Source organism: Chiroxiphia lanceolata, chromosome 15, assembly GCF_009829145.1.
Source record: "Chiroxiphia lanceolata isolate bChiLan1 chromosome 15, bChiLan1.pri, whole genome shotgun sequence".
In the NCBI taxonomy this organism is placed as follows: Eukaryota; Metazoa; Chordata; class Aves; order Passeriformes; family Pipridae; genus Chiroxiphia; species Chiroxiphia lanceolata.
The window spans coordinates 14,662,148-14,687,518 of record NC_045651.1 but is presented as its reverse complement, the minus strand read 5'-3'; the positions used below and the strand labels follow the sequence as shown (position 1 = coordinate 14,687,518).

Here is a 25,371-nt window from a genome sequence, read left to right as displayed (position 1 = left end):
CAAGCTACTGGTGTTTTGAACCACTCCTCCATGGAGAAGCACTGGCCATGAGGTAACCAGATCCAGAAGCACAGTAAATCTATTGCAGCTGCAACATACTGGAACAAGTGAGCCACACACGTACTCAGTAAATTTGGGATGTCCTTCAGTGCTGTCTCACGTGCCTAGAGCATGCTTTGAAATCCCCTGAGCACACACAGCAGGCAGGATGCAACTGGTATGTACTGGGTTTACTGGGTGGACCAGTGCTGCAGGACACGCACACTAAGTCCCACTAAGTCCCCTCTTGCATATTAAATCCCACACAACTTGGATACTGCAGATTCACTCTGGTCACATAGGTCCCTGCTTGAAAACTCCTGGACAGGGCCTGACAGGTTTGTCCAACTCCTATTAAAAATCCATCAAAAATCAGGTGACGCTGAAATTTTTCATGCAGCTCGATCATTTAGCCATAAGGGTATAGACTTCTTGCAAGATACAGCTAAATCAGCAAAGAACAGCACTTCAGATTGGAAAGCAGATTGGAAGAATCGAGTATCTTGACACTGCCTAATTAAGCTGTGCTGCTTTTCACACCAGGACTGCCAGCAGAAGGCAAAACATATTGCAAGCATACAGTTCTCTCTACAACCAGACACTAAATGGCACTCCTTTCTCACTTCCTCACTCCACTATGTGCCGTTCCACCTTGCCCACCAACCGTCCTGGCAGGGAACTATCACACCGAGTGTGCACCAGAGCTGCTCTTCCTCAGGGATGAGGTGAGTTGTGCTGCTGTCCTCACCCAGCCTGCCCAGGAGCCAACAGAGCCTCTCAGCCATCAGGACAGGGCACGTGTCTATACCCTCAGCACGAGAGTTGTCTCCTTGCAAAGGGCAAGAGCACGGAGCAATGGGAGCACCCACAGCAGTGGGGTGTGTCCTTTTCCTCTGCAAAAGGAGAGCAGTTCCCAGCTGGATTTGCACAGCAGCCTCCTCTTCCAGCCCAAGCTCAGCACTTCCAAGGGAAGGAAATTCACCCTGAGCTCTTGGCAGTGTTTCTGAAATATCCTGTTAATCACTTTGTGGGTTTTTTTTAAGAGCAAAACGTGAAATGAAATGAAGTCCAAGGGCTTACACTGACTTTGTCATTAAGGTGACTGTGAGGGGAGAAACAAGAGGAGAGTGGCTAACAGGAATACAGAGGTCAGGCCAGGAGCTTCAAAGTCTGTAGATGCCTTATTGATTCTCCCTTCAGATCCTGAAACCAATAAATTTATCTTCTCAAGATCCTTTCTATAGAGGCTGAAGACAGTAGATTTCCTGGGCATCTAAAGAACTAGAAACTTGTTTTGAAAAACTTGAACTATTTGCCTTTATTATAAAGAAAGTGAGAAAGGCATTTGCACATTTCAATGACTTCTGGAAGAATGGGGAGAGACCAATACTGCAGGATGTTTTTGGTGTTAATGCCCAGGGAAGTGTGTTTCTTTCCTTTTAAGCTATACCAGAATTGAGAAGTCCTTTGGATATTTTAGAATTTGAGGAGCAAGGATAGCTTTTGGATTTGTGTTTTGAGCCAAATTTGCCCATGAATGAGAAATTCTCCTAAATGCTAGCACAATATCAAAATCTCCCAAAAATTTCACTATAAATTAGGAGAAAACAAAATGAGCAGTAAAGACCTCATGCAACATGGCATCTTGGTATACAGTGGTTAAAATACTGACAGGACACGATGGATTCCTTGGAAAATGTGGATGAGAAGCCTGAAAGACAGTAAGATATCTGGGAAAGATGAAAATCACCAAGGCATCATCTGAAAACCTAAATTAGACAAATTAACGGGGGGGGGGGGGGGGAAAAAAAAAAAAAAGAAGTGGCTCAGCTGAACAAGACAAAAAGAGAGGAACTGGAAGGACAAACCAGTAACAACAAAGCTGAGGGGTCCAAATTTTAGACTTCCTGCAGTTACACTGTAGTGTATTTTGGTGAACTTAAGAAACATACAGAAGCACAGCCCCATGTGAATTCAATGAACTATTGAAATCAGTCAAGAAGTTTTCTGAAAATTGGAGCAGAGGGATGAAAAGAAGATACTGCTACATGAGCATAAAGCAGTGATTTTTGGAAAGTACTATGGGAAAGGAGGGCACTATGTATTTCCTGCAAATTGGATTAAAAAGAAAGTATGAATGGAACAATGAGATTGAGCACAGTGAAGTGCATATCCCAAAAAAGAGCTGTACAAAGAATACTGAGAAAATTATTTAATCAGAGAGCACCAGGAGGAACAGAGGCACAATTATTACTGACAGAGCTTAACAAAATTACATCCCAGCTCTGAAGGCATCTAACAAACACCGGAGGAGGGCATACCTGACCAGGTGATAGAAAAAAGACAGTGCTCATTAAAATAAAAAGAAACAGCACTGAAATCCCAAGACATATAATTTAGTCACTTATAATCTGGAAACTTCTTAACAGATTCATTAATGACAAATTGGTTGAACTTGTCAAAACTAATGATGTGTTTCTTGACATGAGGAAGAGTATCGACACAGCATAAGCAGGGAGGAAAAAAAATCATCTCATGGTGACCAAGCTGCTGAAAGCAGGAAAAGACTCTGCCTGAATCCTGACCAAATTAGGGGAATGTGTATGACATTGTCATAAGTCTGTGCCCTAAGTGGTGAAAGCACATCTGCTGCAACTGGAAAGTAACACATCAAAGCATACAACCTATGCAAACAGTACAGTGGGAAAACAGGGGAAAATAAATATACCTTCCAAGGGGCTCTGATAATTTTTCATGAGCAATGAAAGATGTTGCTGTCTCTCCAAAGACATAAAAGGAGTGTTAGAGAGTGAGCACCTGTGTAGCACAGCTTCATTAGGAATGCCTGGGTCCATTCCATCATTTCCATAGATACACTCCATCATTAGGAGTATAGAGCTCATATTCTCAATGCTCAAAGTTACAGATTAGCTTCAATGTATTTAAATGATCTTAAAGCAAATCACGAAACCAGAAGGTACAAAATTAATCAAAACAGAAGCAGACAAAGACACTTTGCAATTCAGGCAAATTCAGACATCCAGTTTCCCACAGCCTTGCACTGGGTCTGCCCCCACTAAACTCACTGGGAACTTTTCCATTAAAATCAGTGTGAACGGGATCAAGTGCATGGCTTGGCTGAACCTTATACACTTGCCAACCAGTAATTTATTATTACAAAGGCAGTTCCCAGAAAATTCATTCGTATAAGGTCTGTGAGAATTAGCTATCGCATAGCACGCGTTGCCTACGGGGATTTTGAAAGAGACACTGTAATTTATTTGGTGGGAGTACAGTTCCATCTCACATTGCAAAGACTCCAAGTTCTCCTTTAAAAAACTTAAAAAAATGAAAAGAAATAATCTTAAGGAAGAAATGTGGCCTCTTAGCTAAGGGATTCTTTCTCCCAGAGATTCTTGGAAATGCCCCCGCCATCACTTCAGAGACAATCAGGCTTTCCAGTTGTCTGACCTGAGGCCCATAAGGACTGTAAATCCTACCAGTGCAATCAATCTGATCTGCTGCAAATCTTCAGAGCTGAGACACACCAGTTTCACTGCAAGGAACACTCTGCCCTTTGCCAGTGCTTTTCACAAGGGTCTCGGCAATACAAAAGAACATTTAATTCCCTTCAGGACACCTGATAAGAGGGTCAGGCAGTATTATGGACCAGTAAACACCTCCACAGAGATCTAAGGCTTAGCTAATTCAGGCCATGTGCCCTTCCCACCCATATTCCACCACCATTACCAAGGACCAGTGTACGAGCAGCACGAAGGCAGCCACGTCAGGCTCTCCCAAAGTCTGTTAGCACCCCTAATACAAGCGTAATAAGAGTTGCTACAATATTTTTACAATCATCCCACCTCTATGCCACATCCAGCCACAAACACAAACCAGACCTACAGCCAAAAAAATGACAGAAATTAACCCCTTGGGGCTGGCACTTGATGTTACCACCAGCAGAGTCTTAAACAAAACCCCCACTTAAAATTTAAGTCCAGATTTTATTCCAAAGCCTGTGTTTTCTCATCTGCATTTTGTTGCTGTTGCCTGTATATTTTGCAGTAGACTGACAGATTTTACCAGTCTTTCAAAAATATTCTTCTTCAGTAATATATGACCTGTGGGTCAATATCTGAAATGCTACAATGGGTTGCCATGGAAATATCAATACCATCCGTTTCTCTGCACACATTTAATTGGGATATCCTAGAAAAATACCTGGATATTTAGAAATTATATTCCAGTCATCTTACAGTGACTCAAAATCAGATTTTCTCCCTTTGTTATGTTTTATTCCACTGGAGATAGAGCAGCATTTTCATGCTGCCTAGGACATTTAATACCCTTAGCTAGAGCCTTTGGGCTGCTTTCTGTAACCATTTCATAGTTTAACAAGTCTCCAGAGGCTCTATTTTAAGAGGAACAAAGCAAAAATTACTTCAGCTTGCAAGCAGAATATGAAGTTAACATGTATGATTTTCAGCATGCTCTTTAGTCAACACTTTCTGAAGAGGGACTGGGAAAAGGCTACATTGAACTGACAGAAGTAATGGCCAGTGAGCCTGTGAACAGAGACTAAAGCCCAGATTTAATATATGGCTTTAGACAACTCATCATTTTAAGATCAGGTTCCTGAAAGGTGTGATTTCCCAACCTCCATTAAATCCATTTTTTGATGTATTGGAAAAAAAGTCTGCTTTAAAAGCCACCCTAAAAATAGATTCAAACCCCAAATATCTAGGGTTTGGCATACCCAGATTCAATGTGACTAAATGTGTACAAGAACGCTATAAAATCAGATCCAAACTTCTGCCCTACTCCACAGGGAAAAAGGCATGCACAACTGCAATGTGTTCATTGCTATATATAACAGTGTCTCTAAAAGAGGAAAACCCTAGACAGAAAGAAATGCAGTAGGATGAATGAACTCTGAACACTATGATACAGTGAAGCTCAATTAGACAAACAGAATTGCTGCCCACTCAGCAACAACAAAACACAGCTCATGAGATGTAATTCTCAGTGCCTGCTAATTTTGTGTATTTTAATAGTCAGGCAAGGGCAGTTTCTCATGTCACTATTTAATTACTGTTGCTGCCAGTCACACCAGATGCTTTTCCATGAAGTGACCTGGGTTTGCTGATCTGTGGAAAAATGACATTTCCAAAATGTCGTGACTTCCCACATCCAAAGACCCATTCAAAACACCTTGTCACTTAAACCACACCACCCATTTATATCTGAGATACTTCCAGAAGAAAAAAAAAAAAAAAAAAAAGACCAGAGAGAGAAAATAAAGCAGTAGTTCATATTCATTTAAAAGTTAAAAAAATCCTTTCAGCAGCAAGGTAAACTTTCCCTGCTGACTTTCCCACTAAGTTTGCAAGGTGGTTTTTGAAGGAGGCACAGGGATGGGTGTTTTGGAGGCAGCTGCTTCAGGCAGAAAACATTTTTCAGTGTCTCTTACCATTCACAATCAGCAAGTGCCTTCAACAACTGCAATATGCCTCCACATGTGCCACAGGAAAAAGGATCTCTCTGACAGGCAAAAAGACATGGTCACAAAGTGCACAGATACTTGACAAGATTACAGGTTTAAAGAGTCCCCACAGGTGGCTGTTCATAGAAACCACTATTAGGCTTGTCTTTTCAGGTTACTTTTAGAACTGAGCATGTCTTGTGTGCAACTCACTGTTTGGATAAAAGAATCCTTCCTGAAGCGTTCTGTAAATAATCACTCCAATGTTTACAAAGCTGTGATTATTGAAGCAATGTTAAAATATTAGGGTTACCAGCAAAAAAAAATAATCCATGTCTCTTAAAATTGACAGCCTGTAGTGACCAAACCTTGCAAAATGGAGCAAAGCCCAGGGAAATGAATTTGTTTCCAAGGACAACTGTCTGAAGCCCAGCAGTGCTAAAGAAAATGATCCTCAGCACCGTGAGGCTCCTGCAGCACGAGGCACCAAGGACCACTGGTCCTGGCTCCTCCCTTACACCTGGACCTTCAGGATTTCTGGCCACCTTTCCTCAAAGGGTAGTTCTTCCCTAAAGAACTGCTTGCCTGTGGAACTGCCAGCTCTACAGTGGAAATAAAAGCAATCCCTAACCCCCTCACCATCCAGATTGTGATTAATAATTTTCCTCCTTGAAAGCAGCACACATTGACGGGCAGCCGAGCTGTGCCAGATGGTCCGAGCACACCCAGAGAGCTGGAACAAGCAAGTGACTGCACAAAAACTCAGAGATAAAAGGAAGAGCAAAGATGCATCTCAGGCTTTTAATCAAAGAACCTGCTGAAAAATGAAGTGTTAGGTATTTAACCCATTAACAGGCACCGCAGTTCCGTGAGCTGTGCAACCACATTACACAGAAAATGAATGTTGGTCTACAAAACCTTTGCAGAGGGATGGGGCAGGTGGACAACAGAACCAGGTACCACTCTCTGGGGGTCTCTTTTGAGACACACAGCCAGCAGAGCACAGGGTCTCCATGAGCAGTGAGGAAAGCAATGTAGTGATTCAGTTGCCTGCCTTGGCGCTGTTGGACCATCCAACAGTTTCCAGCTGGTGACTGCATCCCTTCCAGCAATGTGGCTCAGACAGCAACAGCTGACAGGAGACTGTGGCCAGTGAAAAGGAGGACTGGTCTGTCATTAGCAGAGTGTTAGATGGGTTTAAACCAATTACCACACCATGTCCTTGGTCTTATTAGAATAGCAAAGTTTCAGTAAGAGAGTATCAGGATGCAGGTCTGTGCAGGCAGCGCACAGATCCACGGGGATCAAACTAGGCAAGAGCATCATCCACACCTGGGATGTGATGGAAGTCAGTGAAGCAGCTTGTGGCCACTGCTCACGTGTGGGTCCTTAACAGGAATAGTTCAAATCCAAGAAGGAACCTGTGCATTAACAAAATAACTATTGTTTGGCTTGAAAGTATATCATGATCCAAGACAATCCCACTGATAGAACATTTTTAATCTAATATGTGAACGTTAGGTAAAATGACTCCTGAGGTTTATATTCAAAGGAGCAAAGACAATTAAATTCAAACTATTACCAGCAAGCGTGCACGTGAGACTTCATGCTCTACACAGTTTGGGACAAAATATTTTGAAAAATAATTATAAATCATTTTTAAAGTGATCATTTAGAAAAACCGGAGTTTGTGCTCACAGTTTGCAGTAACAGTTTCTGCTACTGCCTTACGCCACTTATCCCACTGTTTCAAAACAGTGCCTCTGCTCTACAAAAAAGTACAAATTTCCAAGAAGAAATTCACTTACTACTGTTACCAAACTGCAGATTGAAAGCAACTGAAATCAGAAATGTTACTGGTTTTTTCCTGGGCTAAAACCCTCTTACCTTTCAGAATTTCAGGGAGGCACCAGGGAAAGGAGCCTTGCACTAGCTGAAATGAAAGTTAACACTGCTGTTGCTTGCTTTTCCTAGAGAAAGTTATTTTTACCTAAAAAGTCCAGGCAGTCCCAAGCAAGAGTTACAAAATAGCTGCAGAAAGTTATTACCCAGCACAGGCTGCAGCTATAAACCAAGGCTGTGCAGACCAGGCACCTAATTCATACCAACCACCAGGTTACTACCAACCACAGGTGTACTACCCAGCCTCCCACAGGGCAGAACACATGCCTTGCTAAAGCATAAACATCAAAGAGGTGTGAGCTTCCCTGCTCATCCCTGCACCTGCACACACCAGAGGCAGAATCCAGCCCCAAGAGATGTATCCTCCTCTCCTCTTGTCTTCAAAAGGCAGAAGTCCCTCTGCCAGTTCACCCAGTAGTAATAATGGTGAGCAGCAGTGTCTGCACTGCTAAGCTCCCCCAGCACCGTGGGACCTGTGACTGCAAAGGGGAAGGGAGGAAGGACAAGCAGCTCTGGCTATACTGGGAGATGATTTTAGGGCACTGGGAAGAACAGCTTTTAAAGGGAACAGTCCATAATGCAGTGATTAAATACATTATATGATGCACAACTTACCATATACACAGCCAGCTAAAGAGACAGGGAGTGGCTTGAAGGAGCCTGGTGACAACTGTCTATGCAGCACCAGCTCTGAGGCACTGAAAGACTCTCCTTTAGACCAGCATTGAGCTCACAGGCAACAGAGCATGTGCTTGAAGGGATGTGCTTGGTGTATGGTGGCGACCCTGAACTAAATTAGTGCAGAGAAAGACAAAGCAATTTGTTTCTCATTCTCCAGCTGGGTCTCACGGCACCATAAATGCAGAGAGCCTTCCAGTGCCACTTCTGCACACAGCACACAGTGCTGGTGCTTGAGACACCAGCACACAGCACTGCTTCCCTGGCTGGCCCATGAGGAGCACATTTCACACAGCTGAGAACAGTCAGAACCAGATGGAACACATTTTTAATCTTTGGACCTCTTCAGAGGGCCTCACATGTGGCTCTTCTGTTGCAAGAAATGTAGATGTTTGAAGGATATCCATCTCCCTTGCAGCTCTGGGCTTGCTCATTGCTTTCATTTGATGATGCCTGGATATTACAGCCTGATCAAACCACTGTATCATCATTATCAAGGACAGCAGGCAAAATTTATGCCGCTTTTAGTCAGAAAACATTTTAAACTGAAAACGTTTATCGGCATTTTCTACCAGAGCTTATTTCAGTGATGCCTACCAGATGCTGTTTTGTGTATTGTTATTAAACACAGGGTTTGAATCCCATGGTGCAAAACAGCAAACACTACATGCTACCCACATTTTTGAATTCTCAGTTTCAGAATCCATTTCCTAAACAGAGATATGGGTTCCAGAACACTTTCAGTTAGTCAAGGCAGAATATTAAGGTCCTTCTGTGAACAAGTTTCTCCCTCTTTGAGCCTGGCAGGACCTACTGGATCCTTGCCATGCTCTGTTTTTCTCAGCAGGTTGGACAACACGAACACAGCTTGTAAATAAACAAAACCCCAACAGGATGACACTTCACGGAAAAACACAGCAGTAAATGTGAAATTGCAGAAACCATGTGGGTGTGCACATACATTTTCATAAGCAAAGCCTCCTCACACGCCTGTGGGCGGCCGCACACCCTTACGTAGGCGAGATGGGGCTCTGGGGGCCAGGTCTGACTTACCAACTGCTGCTCCAATGAACTCTGCTCTTACACTGGGCTATTACCAGCAAGAAACGGGATCAGCTTCCAGTGAAAACAAGGTTTGTGTTACTCCTGTCCAAAAGGCAAATATTTTGTTCTCTCTTTCCTCCCAGGAGGCTGAGAGGCTAAATTCATTAAGGGCTGTGAGATCAATGTGTGCGATATTAGAAGGAAGAATTAAAATGAACTTTAATGAAATCTGTTGAAAAGTTTTTGTCTCTATAAATGTATCTATAAGCAAACAAGTGTTGACTAAATGTAAACAGAACCGAGTGATTAATCAACCTCAGTTTCACACACCCACAGTGCTGAATTAATTGATAGAAGGATGTGAAAAGTAAAATGAGTGCTTTCCCTGTACTTTCATCAGAGTTTCTCACAAAAACTTTGCAGGAGTATTTGCAGGAGAACTGGAAACTGTTGTTTTATAGACCAATATCAGCTTTGTTATAATTTTGTTATATTTACCAATATTTGATAATATTCAACTCCAGGCTGTAAGCTGTTCACAAGCCATCACTTTGGAGAACCTTACAGAGTTTGAATTTAGCAGAGAAACTAAAATGAACTCATCAGTTGAGAATTAATTTAATTTTTACATTAGCTAACAATACATGCAAATCTGTGATATTTAAATAAGCACAAATAATTAAATCATTCACCTGTAATTGATGCATATCTGAATGGAAGTAACTTGCTCTGGTAACTTGCCTCATAACCAAAACAGAAACCAGCCAGAATAAAAAAACATTTAGCCTAAGGAACATATCTGAATCCCACTGAAATCAGTTTGACTTAAGTACTTGCTCAAAGCTAAGCCTGCACTGAAGTGTTTCCTTGAAGTCTACATGGATCCCAAACTGCCTAATGAGAAAGGCAGGGACAAATACAGAAACTGAAACTGAGCTTCTTCACATACTATTATTATGTTCCTGTATTCCAGGAACATAGTAATAGTTTAGCAACGTTTTATTACAGTTTGACGGGGTGTGTGGGATAGGGAGATGACAGTTCAGTGCCAGGAACCCAAAACAGAGTGGGCCATGTGGCAGTTCTCCACTCCAGCTCCATGACACCCCACCAACTTTTACCTCTGCACAAGAGGATTTACGTTCCTTGTGAAACAAAACTGTGCTGCAGCAACTACAGATTTGATACCATGAAGAAATAATAATGAGAAAGTATTTGATGAATGATCAATCATTCTGGAAGCAAACTAGAGCCCCTGGAAAAAAGATGTTTAATTAAAAGAAAAATGAAGATGCAACATACTTCCTAAAGCACTCCAAAATTCAAAAAAGTCCACTGTACAAATAGCCCACACACCTTTACTGTGGTCCCAGTATGTATATGCATCACCACACATCTGCAGTTACATGAGCACTTCCCCTTCAAAAAAATTTAGCAACATTACTAGTATTAAAAAAAATAAAAATAAAAAAAATCTATTATTTTCATAGTAATTTTATTTCCAGGCAAAAGAAAACTGTCCCAGAAGCACTGGAAGGGTTGATTTTTTACCTGACACCATTCTGTGGCCCAGCTAAGGCCACCCACCAAGGAGGTCCATGGCAGAAAACTCCATCAGCTCTGGAGAAAAAGAGGCTATTCCTTGCATTTCCCATCGAGCACAAGAAGGAGCGTTGTTCATTAGCCTTCACCTAATCATCCCAGATGATTTATTGCACCGCTATAAAAGTAGAAACCTTTAGATTCATCCTAAAGTTTCTTATTGAAATTGCTGTAAGGATCTTATTTGCCTGTGTTAGCAAAGAACTGCTTCATCAGCTGCAGCAAGATGGTTGGGAAGGGTGACGTCCCATGGCCTAATACCACTCCCTGGAGACTTCTCTTCTCATGAGTGCATGCCCTTGCTTCTTATTAAAAGCTGATTTGCAACTGAATTCTCAATCTTCCTCTTCCCAGAAAATCCCCAGAAAATGAATCTGCAATGTGGAATTCAGAGAAAACCCAAGACAGGAGAGAAAGACAGATGTATTTATCATGCACAGATGATGTAGGAAGGAGACAAAAAATATTGTCATCAGAGTCTTACTGACTGCAAAATAAGGGAGCAGTAATTAATCAGTAAGAGTGCAGGCTGAGAGGAAATATTGATTGGATTTGGAGAAACTTCAGTTTCCTGAAGGAACTGTTGCCCTGCAAAGGTAACCAGGAAAGTTTCTGTAAATTAGAATGGCAACCAGCCAGGCAGCAGCCAATCTGAGTGTCATTTCAGGCAATCCAGAAAAATACACACCAGATGCACGTTGGTTTCGAAAAAGTAATTTAAATACATTAGTAAATCAATGGCATTGACAGTTTGATGGACTATGATGGAGGAGTCTTCCTCTGAAATATCATCCCCAAAACCTGCAAAGCTCTGGCAACTGAGTTGTTACAACTTTATCATATTTTTAACTTTCATCTTTTCAAAAAACTTAGAGGGTTGGGTTGTTTCAGCTTAAATTTGCTTGGATTTCTCTCCTGCTGAACTGGCCCTAACCCCTCAGGACTCCTGAATGTCCCAGTAGGATGAGAAGGAGAGACTTTTTCCCTTTTGCTTCATGGAGATGCCAATGACAGGACTGAGGACCAGCTCTGCTGAGGTTTGAGTGTCTGTCAGAAAGGAGTTGGCCACCACTGCTGAGTAGAAGCAGCAACTTATTTCTGTCCTTTTACCTGACTGGTATATTCTTATGGCCAGGGGGATATTAGCACACTCAACATCAAAAAAGGAAACAGCAATAGAATTGAAAACAAACAAACAAACAAAAACTTAAAATGATGGGTTTTGCCCCAAAAAGTGCATCACAGGGTCACATAAAACGATCACATCATTCAGCACCAAGCCACTTCCCCTCTGCAGGTCTGACCACCAGCAATGGCAAGTATTGCCATGGAAAGAGGTCAGAAGTCTCCAGCAGAGGCTGTGAGTCTGTCCACCTTGTCAGCCCACAGCCTATTCATGACAGGACTTGTGTCAGATTGGGTTTGGCCATTCCAAGGGATTTAATTGGCACTTGCAGAAACAACAACTTCCTGGTTTAAGCACATCTGGGGAGTTACCTCGCTGTCTTCCTCGGTAATAAACTGTTCTTGGCTAAGGTCATCTTTCATCTGCACAGTAAATAAAACTGTCACTAAAGCTGAGTTTCTGTTTCTCATCAATCAAGCAATACAATAAAACTCAGAGCACCATATTTAAACAATGATTTTGAGAGAAAAGATCAACCTTAAGGAAGTTTTAGTATAATCATTTCCTCTCAGCTGATCAACATAACAGGCACAGTAATTTAGCTGGGGAAATGTGATATTAAAGCTTACAAGTCTGATAATCAGGTTGTCTTTAGAGACAAAACAATCAAGCTGGCTTCCAGACCTCATCATAACCATCAATTAAATACTTACCATCTCTTCACTCAACATCCAAAGAACATTTAAGAAAAAAACAACCTAGTCTAGGTCATCTATTTAATCCTAGTTCTATTATGTAGCTAGTTTTACTACTATCAAGCAACATTTTTCATGTTTGTAAGAAGGAATTCGACGGGAAATATTAAAATATTTTCAACATGCTGCTTATTTTTATCTAGAGGAAGATAAATTATTATATGCATGCAAGCAGTGAGAGCAGTTGCCAGAAAAAATAGGATTTATTCTCGCCATACCTGCAATACATCTACATGAAAATATTTCTCCTTCTCAAACAATTAGCCTAATTTGTAGTGACCTCACACAGACCCACACAGTATTACTCTGCTGAAGATTATTACTTGCCTAAAACATGATGCTTACATTTTTCCAGTACATTGACAAATGGTATTGTTTGAGAGGGGAAGAGGAGGCAGAAATATTGCACCCCATACTCTCTCATTCTTGCCAACACCAGATAATCCCACACCAGTCAAAACAAGTTATTCAGGCTGCCAAAACAACTATTTACGTTTCCCAATATTCTGATAGCGTTTTATGGAAATGCAGAAGCAAACCTGGCACAGTCTGAAATCAGAGCAGAGCTCTGCCGCTCCTTTCACGGCAGATCCTTCCCAGGACATTCCACTGCTCAAAACCCAGCACGTCAGCAGAGCCTTCACAAAACTAGATGCATGCCTTGATCCCACCAGGGTTTAGGAGGTCGTGGGGTTTGTTTGTTTATATTTTTTAAACAGATGGAATAAAATCTCAATTTCTTTTGCTATAATATTAAAATATAGATAGCAGTGTATGGAAAATGCTGGAATAACCCTGCTGTCAGGTTCACCTCACCGTATCTGCTGATATAATTAGAATTTACTTCCATGGTGTGGAAAATGAAATTTTTTTGAAAAAAAAATTTTTTTGGTGAATCTACACTCACAACCAGTCAATGGATCTTCCATTAGTCCTGGTTGTCTTCTGGGAAGTTCAGCTGTTCATCAGCTTCAGGGGCCTCTCTCCTGCTGTCCTGCAGCTCCATGTTGGAGCTCTCTGCCTGGGCAGCCGTGGGAGATGCATGTTGAGTTGAGTAGCAAGTTCTTCAACAAACTACTCAACAAAAAAACTGCATTTAGTAGTAAACCCCAAAGCCTTGTGTTGTGTGAGGTCCAGCGTGGCCACTGCTCACTGCAGACCCAAGCCCTTGAAATGACAACTGACCCACCCAACTCCAAGTTCATGGAGCTTTCCATTCCTTCCCCTCCTGTTTCACTGGGGAGAGAACATCTTGTCCTATTTCTTGTGAAAAGAGTGCCAGAAATAGGAATATTTATAAGGAATTTGTATCTATCTATCCAAAGTGAAACATTCAAAAATCATGACTCACAATCCCCTCCCAAATCATGGGATTAAATTAACATATCATGGGACTTTGAAAGATGCTGTCTTAAAAACTATGGAATACATAAACTTCGTGTTACTCATTACCTTAAAATATTTACACAGCCAGAAACTAAAGATTTTTTCAACTGTTAAAAGAACCAGAAGCTTACCTAGAGGAAAAAAAAAAAATCATCACATATTCATAAGATTCCTGGAGGCTGGACCTTTAAAAATAGTCCAAGTGTTACAATTCATCACATGTAAATTTATGGGATTTGGCAACAATGCAGTTGTCTCCAGGGATGTTAGAAGGGGGGGAGTGCTCTTGGTTAACCTCTTTTTTTTTTTAATAGATACAGCATGCTGAAAGTGCCCTACTAAGTATTTCCTAAATCAGCCCATCGATCAATTTAGAGCACTATGGAAACACGCAGCACAGCACAGCCCTTCTCAACACCCAGTCACTAAATGTTTTGATGTTTGTTAAACCAAAACTCAATACATTCTGTAAAGAGACAAACTGGGAAATAAAATTACAGTTTCTGAAAGCACGTCCTTTCCGTGCCTGTTGCCCAGAGCAAGTCAGAAGTGGGAAGCCAGGTTTAATAAAAAGTAGAGAACAGACTGTTTTAGAGTGCCTGCTCACTTTCTTTGTTAAAGGCAAAGAATTGCATGGAAAAAAAAATCCCCTTTGCACTGCAGTAGGTTATTTCCAAAATGAAAACTAATCTGTAACTAAGTTTACAATCAAAAGATGGTGGGGTAGAAAGGAAGACTACTTTAGATTACTAAATATTTCTTTACTTTAAAATGTGAACTATCACAACTATTCCTACCTATCCCCAACACCTGCTGATCCAGACAAGGTCACTGCTACGTCTCAGCCCGGCCCACATGAGTTCAGCCTCGCTGTCCAACCCTCCAGTGCTGGCTGAAGGCTTTGATTACTCTGTGCCTTTGTACCAGAGCCTGCAAACCCCAGCCCTTGTGCAGGTGAGGTGACAGACACGGAAGTCTGGTGGCATCAGACACGGTGTGTGGCTTTGCTGCCCGGCACTGCGGGCAGTGCCACCCTCAGCTCCTCCAGAAGCCACACAGCACTTGAGAGGGGTGTTTTCAGACACTGCTGTCAGAGCCTCCTCTCGCAGGTACTGCATGCCAATAACTGGAGCTGATCTACAGTTTACACTTTGCTGTGTACCAGACTCCTACTCCTGAGGAATATTTACCATCCAAAAACAAAAATACTGCCATAAGGTGTGAACGAAATCAAGTCTCTTTTGTTTAGGAGGAAACACAGTGAGTGGCTGATATTTTCCAACGTGCAGTATTTTTATAAACATCTACTAATAGAGCAACTTCCATCCAATCCTTCTGGGATTGTGGCTCCCAGACTCCTGCATTCCCCAGCTCTGCTCCACAGTGAGTACAAAGGCAAGAAGAGTCTCCCCACAGCACTGTATCAGCCACAAAATTACATGGGTTATTTCCAAGGTGGAAAAAATGGTTGGTTGAATGCTATTGCTTGCTTTCTTTTTAATCCTTGTTCCCATTTGAACACTGAGAAATTTCTATTGTTCACATGACCCTAATTTCAGTGCTTCACCTCTCTGGCTCTCTGTTCCTTTCTTCCTGTACTTGAAAACCTATTATACTGAAATAAGATAATACTAAGGTACGAGTGACAAATAACTCTGCAGTTTGGTACACACATTTGGAACAAAAATGTAGCTATTTTGTTGTTTCCACTCAAATGACCCAGTTAATTTCAGTGTTAACATCAGCTGTCAAAACATCTACTTACCAGATTTGCATCCCTTATTTATTTAGAAAAAAGGATGCAATATCCAAGCAGTTATCAGGCAAATAGAAAACACTGCATAGAATTGGTGTTTATGTTTAATTCCTGCTATTCCATCACTGTCTATCACATACTTAATATGTTAAATTCCACACTTGGTAGCACATAAATAAATCAAGACAGTGTTCATACTGGAGATACCACTATTCCCCGTTGGGACTAATCCAGCCCAGCAAAGACATTCAGTGAGAAGCCCATGTACCATGTTAGCCTTGATGTCCTTGTTGCAGCCTTCCAACACAGCCTCTGCCAAGCCAGCAGTGCCACCTGCCCCCAGCACAGGCACCTCTGCACTGCTGTGTCATCCGCCACCCCCCTCTTCTGCTCTCACCCGGAGACTTAGTGGGACACAAAACTTCATGTTGGCTATCTCTGGAGCCAAGGAAACTCTTTGAAGCAAAGTCATTTCCACCATCCTGGAGATGGTTTTGGCTACTGCAATGTTTGCTTATCCCAGGTACAGTGTTCAACTCCTTCCACACCTTTTCATCCTTGGAGGGAGAAGAACACATTTCATTCTCAAGGATACAATTCCAGGGGTAGCAGATCACACTGGCTACGTGCCTTCAGCTACACTTTATACATCAGCTTGCCTTACCTTTATACAGGGTATCCACATTCTCAATAGGAAGCTGCTTCTTGGCAGCTGCTCTGCGATAGACCACGTGTGTTCTGCCTCCTCCCTCCTCCTCCTCCCGGGCCCCCTTCTCCAGAGGTTCAATGAAGAACTCGTCCTTGTCCGTGCGGATCATGCCAGCCTGGAGGGACAGGGCAGAGATGGAACACTTGGCATTACTGCACATACAGCAGGCGTTGTGAGTAAACAGTTACAATATGCTTAAGCACACTTTAGTGCTCCCTGGAGAGCAATTAGGATGCAGAAAGGAAACCAGGTGAATTCTTTATTAGAGCAAAACGAAGCATCACTTCCCCAGCTTGACAAGAAAGGACAAAAGGTACAGCCCTGAGCCTAAAGGACTTCTCCTTGAGCCACATGAGCATAGTATAGGCCTAAGAATTTGTCTAGGAAATACCCTCTCCATTAAAAAACAGCTAAAATGCAGGTTATGTTGACCTTAGCTATCCATCAAGCCCAGACCACCCCAGTGTTTACCATTTCTGCTAAACAAAGGATCAGTTCATGCCATAAGCTGGTCCTGATGTGCAGTTCTAGTCAAAAAATATAGAGTCAGCCTTTCTGTTCAGGAGCAGGATGGAAAAATACTACATCTTATCTGCAAGCAGATAAGCTTTGTGATTATTCCCCCCTTGACACAAAGGGTTCAGCCAACAAAATAATCTTTCAAGAATTAGCCACAACTAGTTTTAAAAAAGTGCCAGTAGTGCACTGCTAAAATATGAATCTTATGCAGACTGGACCAGATACCCTGGTATGAAAAAAGAAATTTGCACTTCTACAGAGCACCTCTAAGGAGTGTCATCCAAGCAATTTTCGCTATGTTCAGGAGAAACCCTCATAAAGACTGAAAACTTTAAAAAAAAAAAGACTTTTCATCATCTTTATGCAGGTGAAGTAACTTTGGGCACCCAAATTAACCTGGGATGATTTGGGTTTGTCTCCTCTTGCAGTCGTGCTGTACTGCAGAAGGTCACAGCAGCCAAGAGCTGCTTGCAGAGATGGTTGGCTTGAATCAATTTTTATGCATGTATTTAAACATCCATGTTTGAGAACTCAAACTAATGAACTCTTAGCCTGTAGGCAGAAAGTCTTGCTACTGACATGAATGAAATTGTTCAGGTGATTATTGAGAGAAGCTCCAGATCCAACCTTCAGGAGCTCCTTCATCACGCTCTTTCCCTCTCTGCCCACTGATGATCCCGAAGTCACTGGAGTTCCAAGCTGGACACAGGAGAACACCTCAACACTGTGACACACTTCATCTTGCTATCTGAGCTTCTGGGAGCCTAAATTCCCTGTTTGCTGAAGGTCTGTCTCAAGCTTCAGGAGAACCAGTTTTGGCTCCTTTGAACCCAGAATCCTCACTAGAAACAAGTATCATCTAAACACTCTTCTCATAACCCCGCACTAAAGTTCTCATAGAACATATATTTTTCTTCTACAAGCAGCAAACTACATTCCTACTGCTATAAATACAGTATGTTCACTAGTTCCCTCCTTGGAAAAATGTCAGGTTCATCTGTCATGTCTTAACTTACATTAGGCAAGATTTCCAGTCCCAGAATTCATATAGATAATGTATACAAAAACAGATTGAAGAGGAAGGATTAAAGAGGCAAAATTATATCAAAGCAATTTAAACTGATGCCATCCTGCCTGTATAGAGAAAACTGAATTTGAAATCATGTCCTATTTCGTCTTATCTAATTTAGATTCCACATCAGACATAGAAAAGGTGAGACAGGCTCAGTAGCTCAAGGAAGCCAAAACAACCAAGAAAATAAGTACTGAACCCAGAGAGACAAAAGGTGATCTTTTGCTGTAAAATGGAATACATGAAAAATTCAGAGGTGATGTTACTCTCCTTTTAATGTGTATTCCAATTGCATTACACACACACACACTTCTTCTGGATATCAAGTATTATATCCAGAAATCCTGAAATCTTTTTATAAATGCACAACTAAAGATCAAGAAGGAACAAACATTTGTGAGCTCAGTTGCACAGGGTATGATGCAAACACCATACATATGCTCAGGAGAAATACACTGAGATCTTGACTGTTGTGAAAAAAAACGTGATTTTGTTTTTTGTAAGTTAAAAAAAAAGCACAGCTGTGCACAGGTTCCTATGTGTTTCTGGGTTCATTAAGCCTAGTGTTAACTAAGCATCTAATGCCAGACCTTAGTTTAGAATGCATACCATAATTCAGGATACTGGGGAAAATGCTGCTGTACACTGTATGCAGCAGGGAATACTGATGGAAGTTTGGAGAAATTTAGATCTTCTAAGAATATTAACAGATAAGCAGCTTCTACACTCAGTAGTTGAACTGACAGAAGAACAACTGTTATAGGTGAACTTTAGCTTCCAGGGCATGGTGGCCTTTTGGAAATGAAAACAGCTGGTCAGAGTGAATTCTCCCTCCTGAGAAGACGAAGGTGACACCTGAGAAATACATCAATTATTTTTGGTCGGATATATGAGGAAAGAATGTGTGTTTGAACTGTTCAGGAATTACATATTTTTATGTATTTCGTGTCCTACACAGTCTTTGGTTTAGCCAACATATCGTCATGAAATAATTAAAGAAAAAATGGCTTTTTCAAGATTTTAAGAAGAAAATTCATTTTGATGGCAAGGCAGAGTTCCTACAGCAATCCACAGGTCAAGTCAACTGCCTAATAATATAACCACAGTTATAAATGATTCATTAAGAAATATGTGGGGCTCCTGAAAGTCTCCACCACACATTTCCTTGCTGCTTTGAGCAAGACATTTAACCTCTTTACTTCCATTTCTCCACCTGTGAGGCAGCATAACAACAGCCTTGCAGGATAATTATAAGGGCTGATTTGTTATTTTTTTTGCCAAGTGCTTTGAACACGAAGCACTCAAGATCAATTGCCTATTACATTTTTTCTGATACTACTCAAAACAACCTCAAAAAGCCACCATGAAAGGGAGATTGCTTTTACTCATCAACCCAACACTGGTATTGTGCAGGGGTTTGTTCACATCCTTCACCTTCTGTCAGTCCTGTTCTTATCCACAGATGCCATCACCCTTGTGCCAGCCTGCCATACCAAGACAACTGTCAGACAACCACCAAGTTTATGATGACAACAGAGAGCATTAAAGTTGCTGCAATTTCCTGGAGAATGCCTCTGGGTGACTAAAACAGAAATGCTGTATTGTTTGAGCACACCCGCTCCTTTCCTTCAATTAGGTCTTCAGAAAATTCTTGGACCATCATCATCTGGACATTTACTCCACAAGATGTGAAAGCAGAATTAAGGCTTTCCATTACCAGTTTCCCCAAAAGTTCTGAAGGGAATCAGAGTAGTTGCTTTCATGAACTTTAAGAGTTTAAAAGTATCTGCTGCCAGAAGTGTTTTTCTATCCTACACTGCTTGCCACCCATCCTGGGAATGCTGTACCTCCAGGAGTTATGGATTAGCAGTGCCCACTCTGCACTATGACCCTGCAGCCACATACATGCTGTGCAATTCAGGATTAGGCATGGGATTGTACATCTTCATGGAAAGGAATTCCAATTCTGGAAAAAATGTTAACTGTTACCTCTTCCCCTCCTTTTCTGGGACTTTTAACTTGAAACTAAACTACTTATGGGAATATTGCTAAATAATGATGGCAGGAGAGACTATGTCCTGTGACTAATGAAAATATAAATTAATGGAAAAAGTGTTTGCCTTTGGAATGCACCAAACTGTAGCAAAGAGTCTATAATATTCCACTATTTCCCAAAGCAGGATATCCCCAGGCCTTTCTTCCAGGGGCTTTTAGATCCCAGCTGCAAATTACTCAAGTCAAGCACTGCTTGGCACTCATTAATATGCATTAAAGACTAGAGCAGAAGACACTTAATCAAAAGGAAACGGCAGTTCAGAGAATCAAAACCTCTGCTAAGGTTACCAAGGTGGTTATTTAGAAGTGAAAGCCACACAGGAAAAAACTCACAAGGAAGGCAGAGAGTGACTGTCCCGTCTAATTATGACACAAATTACATTGATATGCCACAGATTAGTCCACTGTAATACACAGGGTTGGGCTCTAGAGTTCCACTAATCTCTTTTGGGGTTAACAGGGCTCCCATGCATCCCTGAAGACCTTCTTCCAAGGTTTTCAAGGACCACAGGATCTACATATACTAGCAATGCCAGCAGCCACCTGGGCTTTCTGCCTAAGTTAATTACAACAATCCTGTCCACCACGACAGAGATCTCCTCTCCAGCCCAGGAGACCTACCAGTGCTTTGCCACACCACAGAGCTCAGCTGAAAAGCAGGTTTCTTCTCCTCAACACTCCCAACCCTTGTTGCATTTCTAAAGACACTCTTTAGAAGTCTAATTTGACAGAAAAACTGCCTGGCATATTTAGATCTACAGAAAACTCCAGGTTTTAGAGCGTTAGCTCCTGTGGATAATTAAATGTCTCTCTGGCTCTGCACTTGGTGAGTGACTTAATTGTCTCCTCATTCCCATTCACATCACAGCTCCCTGTTCTGGGCTGTAATGAAGCAACCCATCTAAATGCTGCTTCAGGACTCCGGAGCCTCAGCCCATCCTATAACCACAAGTTTAATTAATGCTCATTTTCTTCCTCATTAGTACAGCTTTACAAAGTTTCTCTCACTGCCATGTAAAGGCAGATTTACTTCCCAATCTCTGAGCACATGATACAGACAGGAAGATAAAATTAAATGTGAACAAACATGAAATTAATATAAAAAATCCACGTGTCTGCTTAGTTAATTAAACCAGTAGCCTACAAAACCAGAGTGTTTCAGAAACTCTTAGAAACAGCATTTCTGTAAATAAAGAGCTCTTTGGGCTTTTTGAGTATTTGAGTCTTGAAAAGGTAACTAGCCAAATGACATACCTGTGTATGAACAAATCCTAAATACAGTCTTGAATTTCAGATTATTTTCCTGAAACCAAAGGGAGCTATAAAATATCTGATATTTAACCTCAGTGCCTGGTTTATGAGTGAAGACTCCAGAAGAGAATTTGCACTATAGGGTCCTCCCAACAATTGATTCACAGAGAAGATGAGAGAGATATGCATTTAACTATATAGTTGCCAAAAATACTGTGTAGATGACTTGAAAGAGAAAATATTTATATTTGCAGGACAACATGTTGGACAACATCTAATTCTATGTTTATATCAACACATCGGTACCCCAAATACACAACTATTAGACATTTGACCAAAGTGGCACTAGCATAGCAGAGAATTAGAAAGCAAATTCCATGTGTTAATTTTATGATCCTCTTCTAGGTCTGAGAACCACAGGAACATGCTTTTTCCAAACAATAACAGACCTATCCTTCCCACCCTGAAGTCAAGAATGGAAATGCTGTTTGTTCAGTTCCATTAGAACAGACCTGATGCAGCAAGAGCAAGATCACCTGGGAAATGAGGCAGAGTGAAGGACATACCACAGACCTTCCAAACTCATCCCTGCCCACATGGGGTCTTCTCAATGTTTTCCCTTCTGCAATGTCTTCATTCCCAACCACACAGTATACTGATTCAGGAAAAGATGTGTTTGGCATTTTATTTCCATTTAGCTTAATTCATGTAGGTAACAATGAAAAAAAAACAAAACAAAACAAAACAAAAAAAAACAAACAACAACAAAAAACAAAACAAAAAAAAAAAAAAAAAAAAAAAAAAACAAAAAAAAAAAACCCTTCCTATGTCATATTTGCATTTGATTCTTTGAGGAGAACATGCCTTGACCTACCGAAGCATTGCAGAGGAAGAATTGTGCAGTGCTGCAAATTCATCTTCTGTCACAGTGAAATGAGGGACTGAGGGAATTGTAGCAAATATTTGGAACATACTGGCACTTACTTTGTTGGATGTTGTTGCTGCCCTAAAGCTACACCTAGCTATTCAGGCTGGAGGAGGAAGTTTTCAACTGAGCATATATATTTTTATTACTGTTAGTATTTTTCAGCTTCTTTTCAAGTTGGTTTGCAATTAAGTTGCTTTATTTTTGTATATCCTCAAAAAATTAAGGGGGCAAATAATTATGGATACACACAGGAATTACAGAGCCAGACTAGCAGAAACACAGAGCCTGCTGGGTAACCCTATGGAAGCTGTATGTTCCTTAGGGCTCCCATTTATTCTCTGCAGAATGGGGATAAGGTCACATTTTTACTGTACTTTGAGATCTACTAATGAACAGCACCATACAGGAGCTATTCTACAGCCTGCTTTCTACAGTCCTTGTTGCTCAAGGGAGGGTGGATATCTATCCATTCATGCATCTACACGCTTCCACTGCTACCAAAAATAAAATTTTGTCCCTGGAGCCCAGCTTAGAGACTACACAGTCGCAGGTGTGATTGATAACAGCAGGGGGACAAATCCGAGCCAATATAACTGAAGTTATGAGAGCTGCATTAGTTACAGCAGATGAGGATCTGGACCCAAATCTTGCAGTTGTATGGTATAACTCATTTTAAAAACTCAAAAGGGTTTTCTGTGGTTTTTAAGGGACACAATAGTGAGACAGACTGTGTCTCATTCTCACTGAACCATCGAGAAAACAGACACAAAGCAATTTCACAAAGCAGTGCCAGCAGATTTCCAGACAAGGGTCCTGGCCACAATGCCTGGCTTTCGCCAGTGAGCAATGCTAAAAACATTGCTTCCAACTTCTCTGTCTTTACAAGAAAATTACCATATTCTCACCTCTGCCACTCAGCACCTGCCCAGGGCCAGCAGCACCAGTAGATTGAGGCCATGACCCCAAGCACCACTTCCTTCCAGTAAATCTCCTGCCCCTGTCCCCCACAACCCACCCTGTCCTAGCAGCCACTCGCCTCTGAATCCTTGCAGATCACAAGAGGTAAATCTCATTTTCAAAGGGTTTAGGTAATACAAAAACCCACGACTTTCTGTATTTGCCATAGATACTCCTTTTGCAGAATACAGCCTGCAAAAGCATAACAGAGGCTTCTGAGCAGGCAAATTCAGAGCTGGAAACAGCAGCTGAATTCACAGCACCTCTGCCAGGGTAGCTTCCACCTTTGGGATACCTCTACATGACCAGCAGGAACCTCGTCTGCAATGAGCTCAACTGCAAGAGCTGTTACAGTCCTGTAGCTTTTAAACACAGACAACCAGTATTTTTACCTAAAATAATGCTTAAGCAAGAACATTTTGGAAAGTCTCTAGGCTTGATGTCCACCGATATGTGTAATTCCAAGTGGGGAAGAGGTGAGTTATTAAATAGCTGTTAAGAATGAAAATGATAAATGTGGCAGATCTTGCCGACTCAGGGGATTGTAAACTTGATTGCTGTTGTTGCAAGCAGGGAATAGTAATTGCAGTTCCCTGCAACAGAGTTTCTCAGTTTTAATCTTTCAGGGAGGAAAAGCATGAATATCAAGTCCATGAATTTGCTAACAGCAAGATCCAAAAAGATTAACTTTCCCAATTTTATCACAGGGAACCATTTGAAATAAAGCATTTCTGAGGACACTTTGACAAAACACATAGTTGAGTCCTACCCTCAGCAATAAAAATTAATTGACATTCTGCAAGAAAACAAAACAAGCCTGCCTGGAAAGCTCTTCAGCTCAAACCTTCACAAAATGGGACAGTTGCAACACAAGTTTCTTTTCAAAAACACATTTGCTTAAGGCACAAATCACCACCCACTGAAGTCAATGGGTGTCACATTCATAAATCTCAAGGCCAGAATTTATAAATGGATTCATAAATATTAAAGTAGTTTAGTCTGATGTTCTATATAAGACAGGCCAAAGACTTTCACCAAAGCATTTCTGCAGCCTCACAAAAATTGTCTTCATCCTGAATTCAGCAGGACTGGATCAGATCCATTAATGGTTAGGAAATGGAGTCTGAGTTTTTGCTATGGTAAACAGGATAAAAAGATCCAGACTACAAACTAAGGTTTACAATATTTAAAAAAAAAGTAATATACTAAATTCATCTGAGTGAAAACTTAGCATTTAAAGTAATTTAAATTTTCCTGTAAAAACCCCAACTCTTCCCTTAGGAAGGTGTTCTGCAGCAATGCATATTCCAGAGGAGAGCGTGGACTGCAGAGCATAAGCTGCAGGGCAGCAGAAGCCAGGTCTGGCCTGGACCATTCCCATCTCCTCTTTCTCCCAGTGCCACACCAGCCCTCCTTACACAGCAGCTCCAGTGCCCACACTGCCACACAGTGAGTAGGCTCAGGGACCTCACCCCAAAATCACCACCCTACTGAGATGTGCATCTTGGCAGAACCCAGTGTCCCTGGTCTGCAGCCTCTGACACTCACAAGACCCCCCAGCAGGTAAAACTTCCCCCCTAGGAGAGAGCATCTCATACCCTCTTCACACCCTTCCATGCAACAGCTCATAACCAAATCCAGCCACAGGTCCAGGGATTCATGGCTTGGAAATCAGACCGGGTCCTTCCCTGCTAAATGCAAGTTTTACTCTAACTGGATGCTCATAAGGGTGTGGGAAAACAAAAGTAACAAAAGGTTGTTACTGCTGGGGCTTGTTTTTCTCTCCACATCCTATAGACAGATTTATTTTAACCTCCTCTCCCTTATTCTGTTTCAGAGAAATGAACCTGGAAAGCCGTTATCCAAATGGGAGCACGAAAAACTAATGAGAGATGAGCTTTCAATTTTATACTGCACTCAGTTGTAGGCTCCCAGTACAAGATGTCAACAAAGTGCAAGATACAGTACAGAAACTAAAATAATTAATCCCCGGAGGAACAGGCTTATTAAGAAGGATTAAATCAAAGAATTAATGTGCACTATTTGTCTGTATGACAAAGGGGAAGGGAGGCACATGATAACTCTCCAAGATCTGAAAGCATAGAGA

General features: G+C 41.4%; 1 protein-coding gene across 1 annotated transcript in view; it reads right to left on the bottom strand.

Moving 5' to 3' along the window:
• ADAMTS2 (ADAM metallopeptidase with thrombospondin type 1 motif 2) overlaps positions 1 to 25,371 on the bottom strand; it is a 170,540-nt gene that overhangs the window by 90,995 nt on the left and 54,174 nt on the right. The window contains exon 3 of the mRNA XM_032703046.1: positions 16,438 to 16,597. Within this exon, the coding sequence (XP_032558937.1) occupies positions 16,438 to 16,597 (160 nt within the window). The remainder of the gene's footprint in view (positions 1 to 16,437; positions 16,598 to 25,371) is intronic.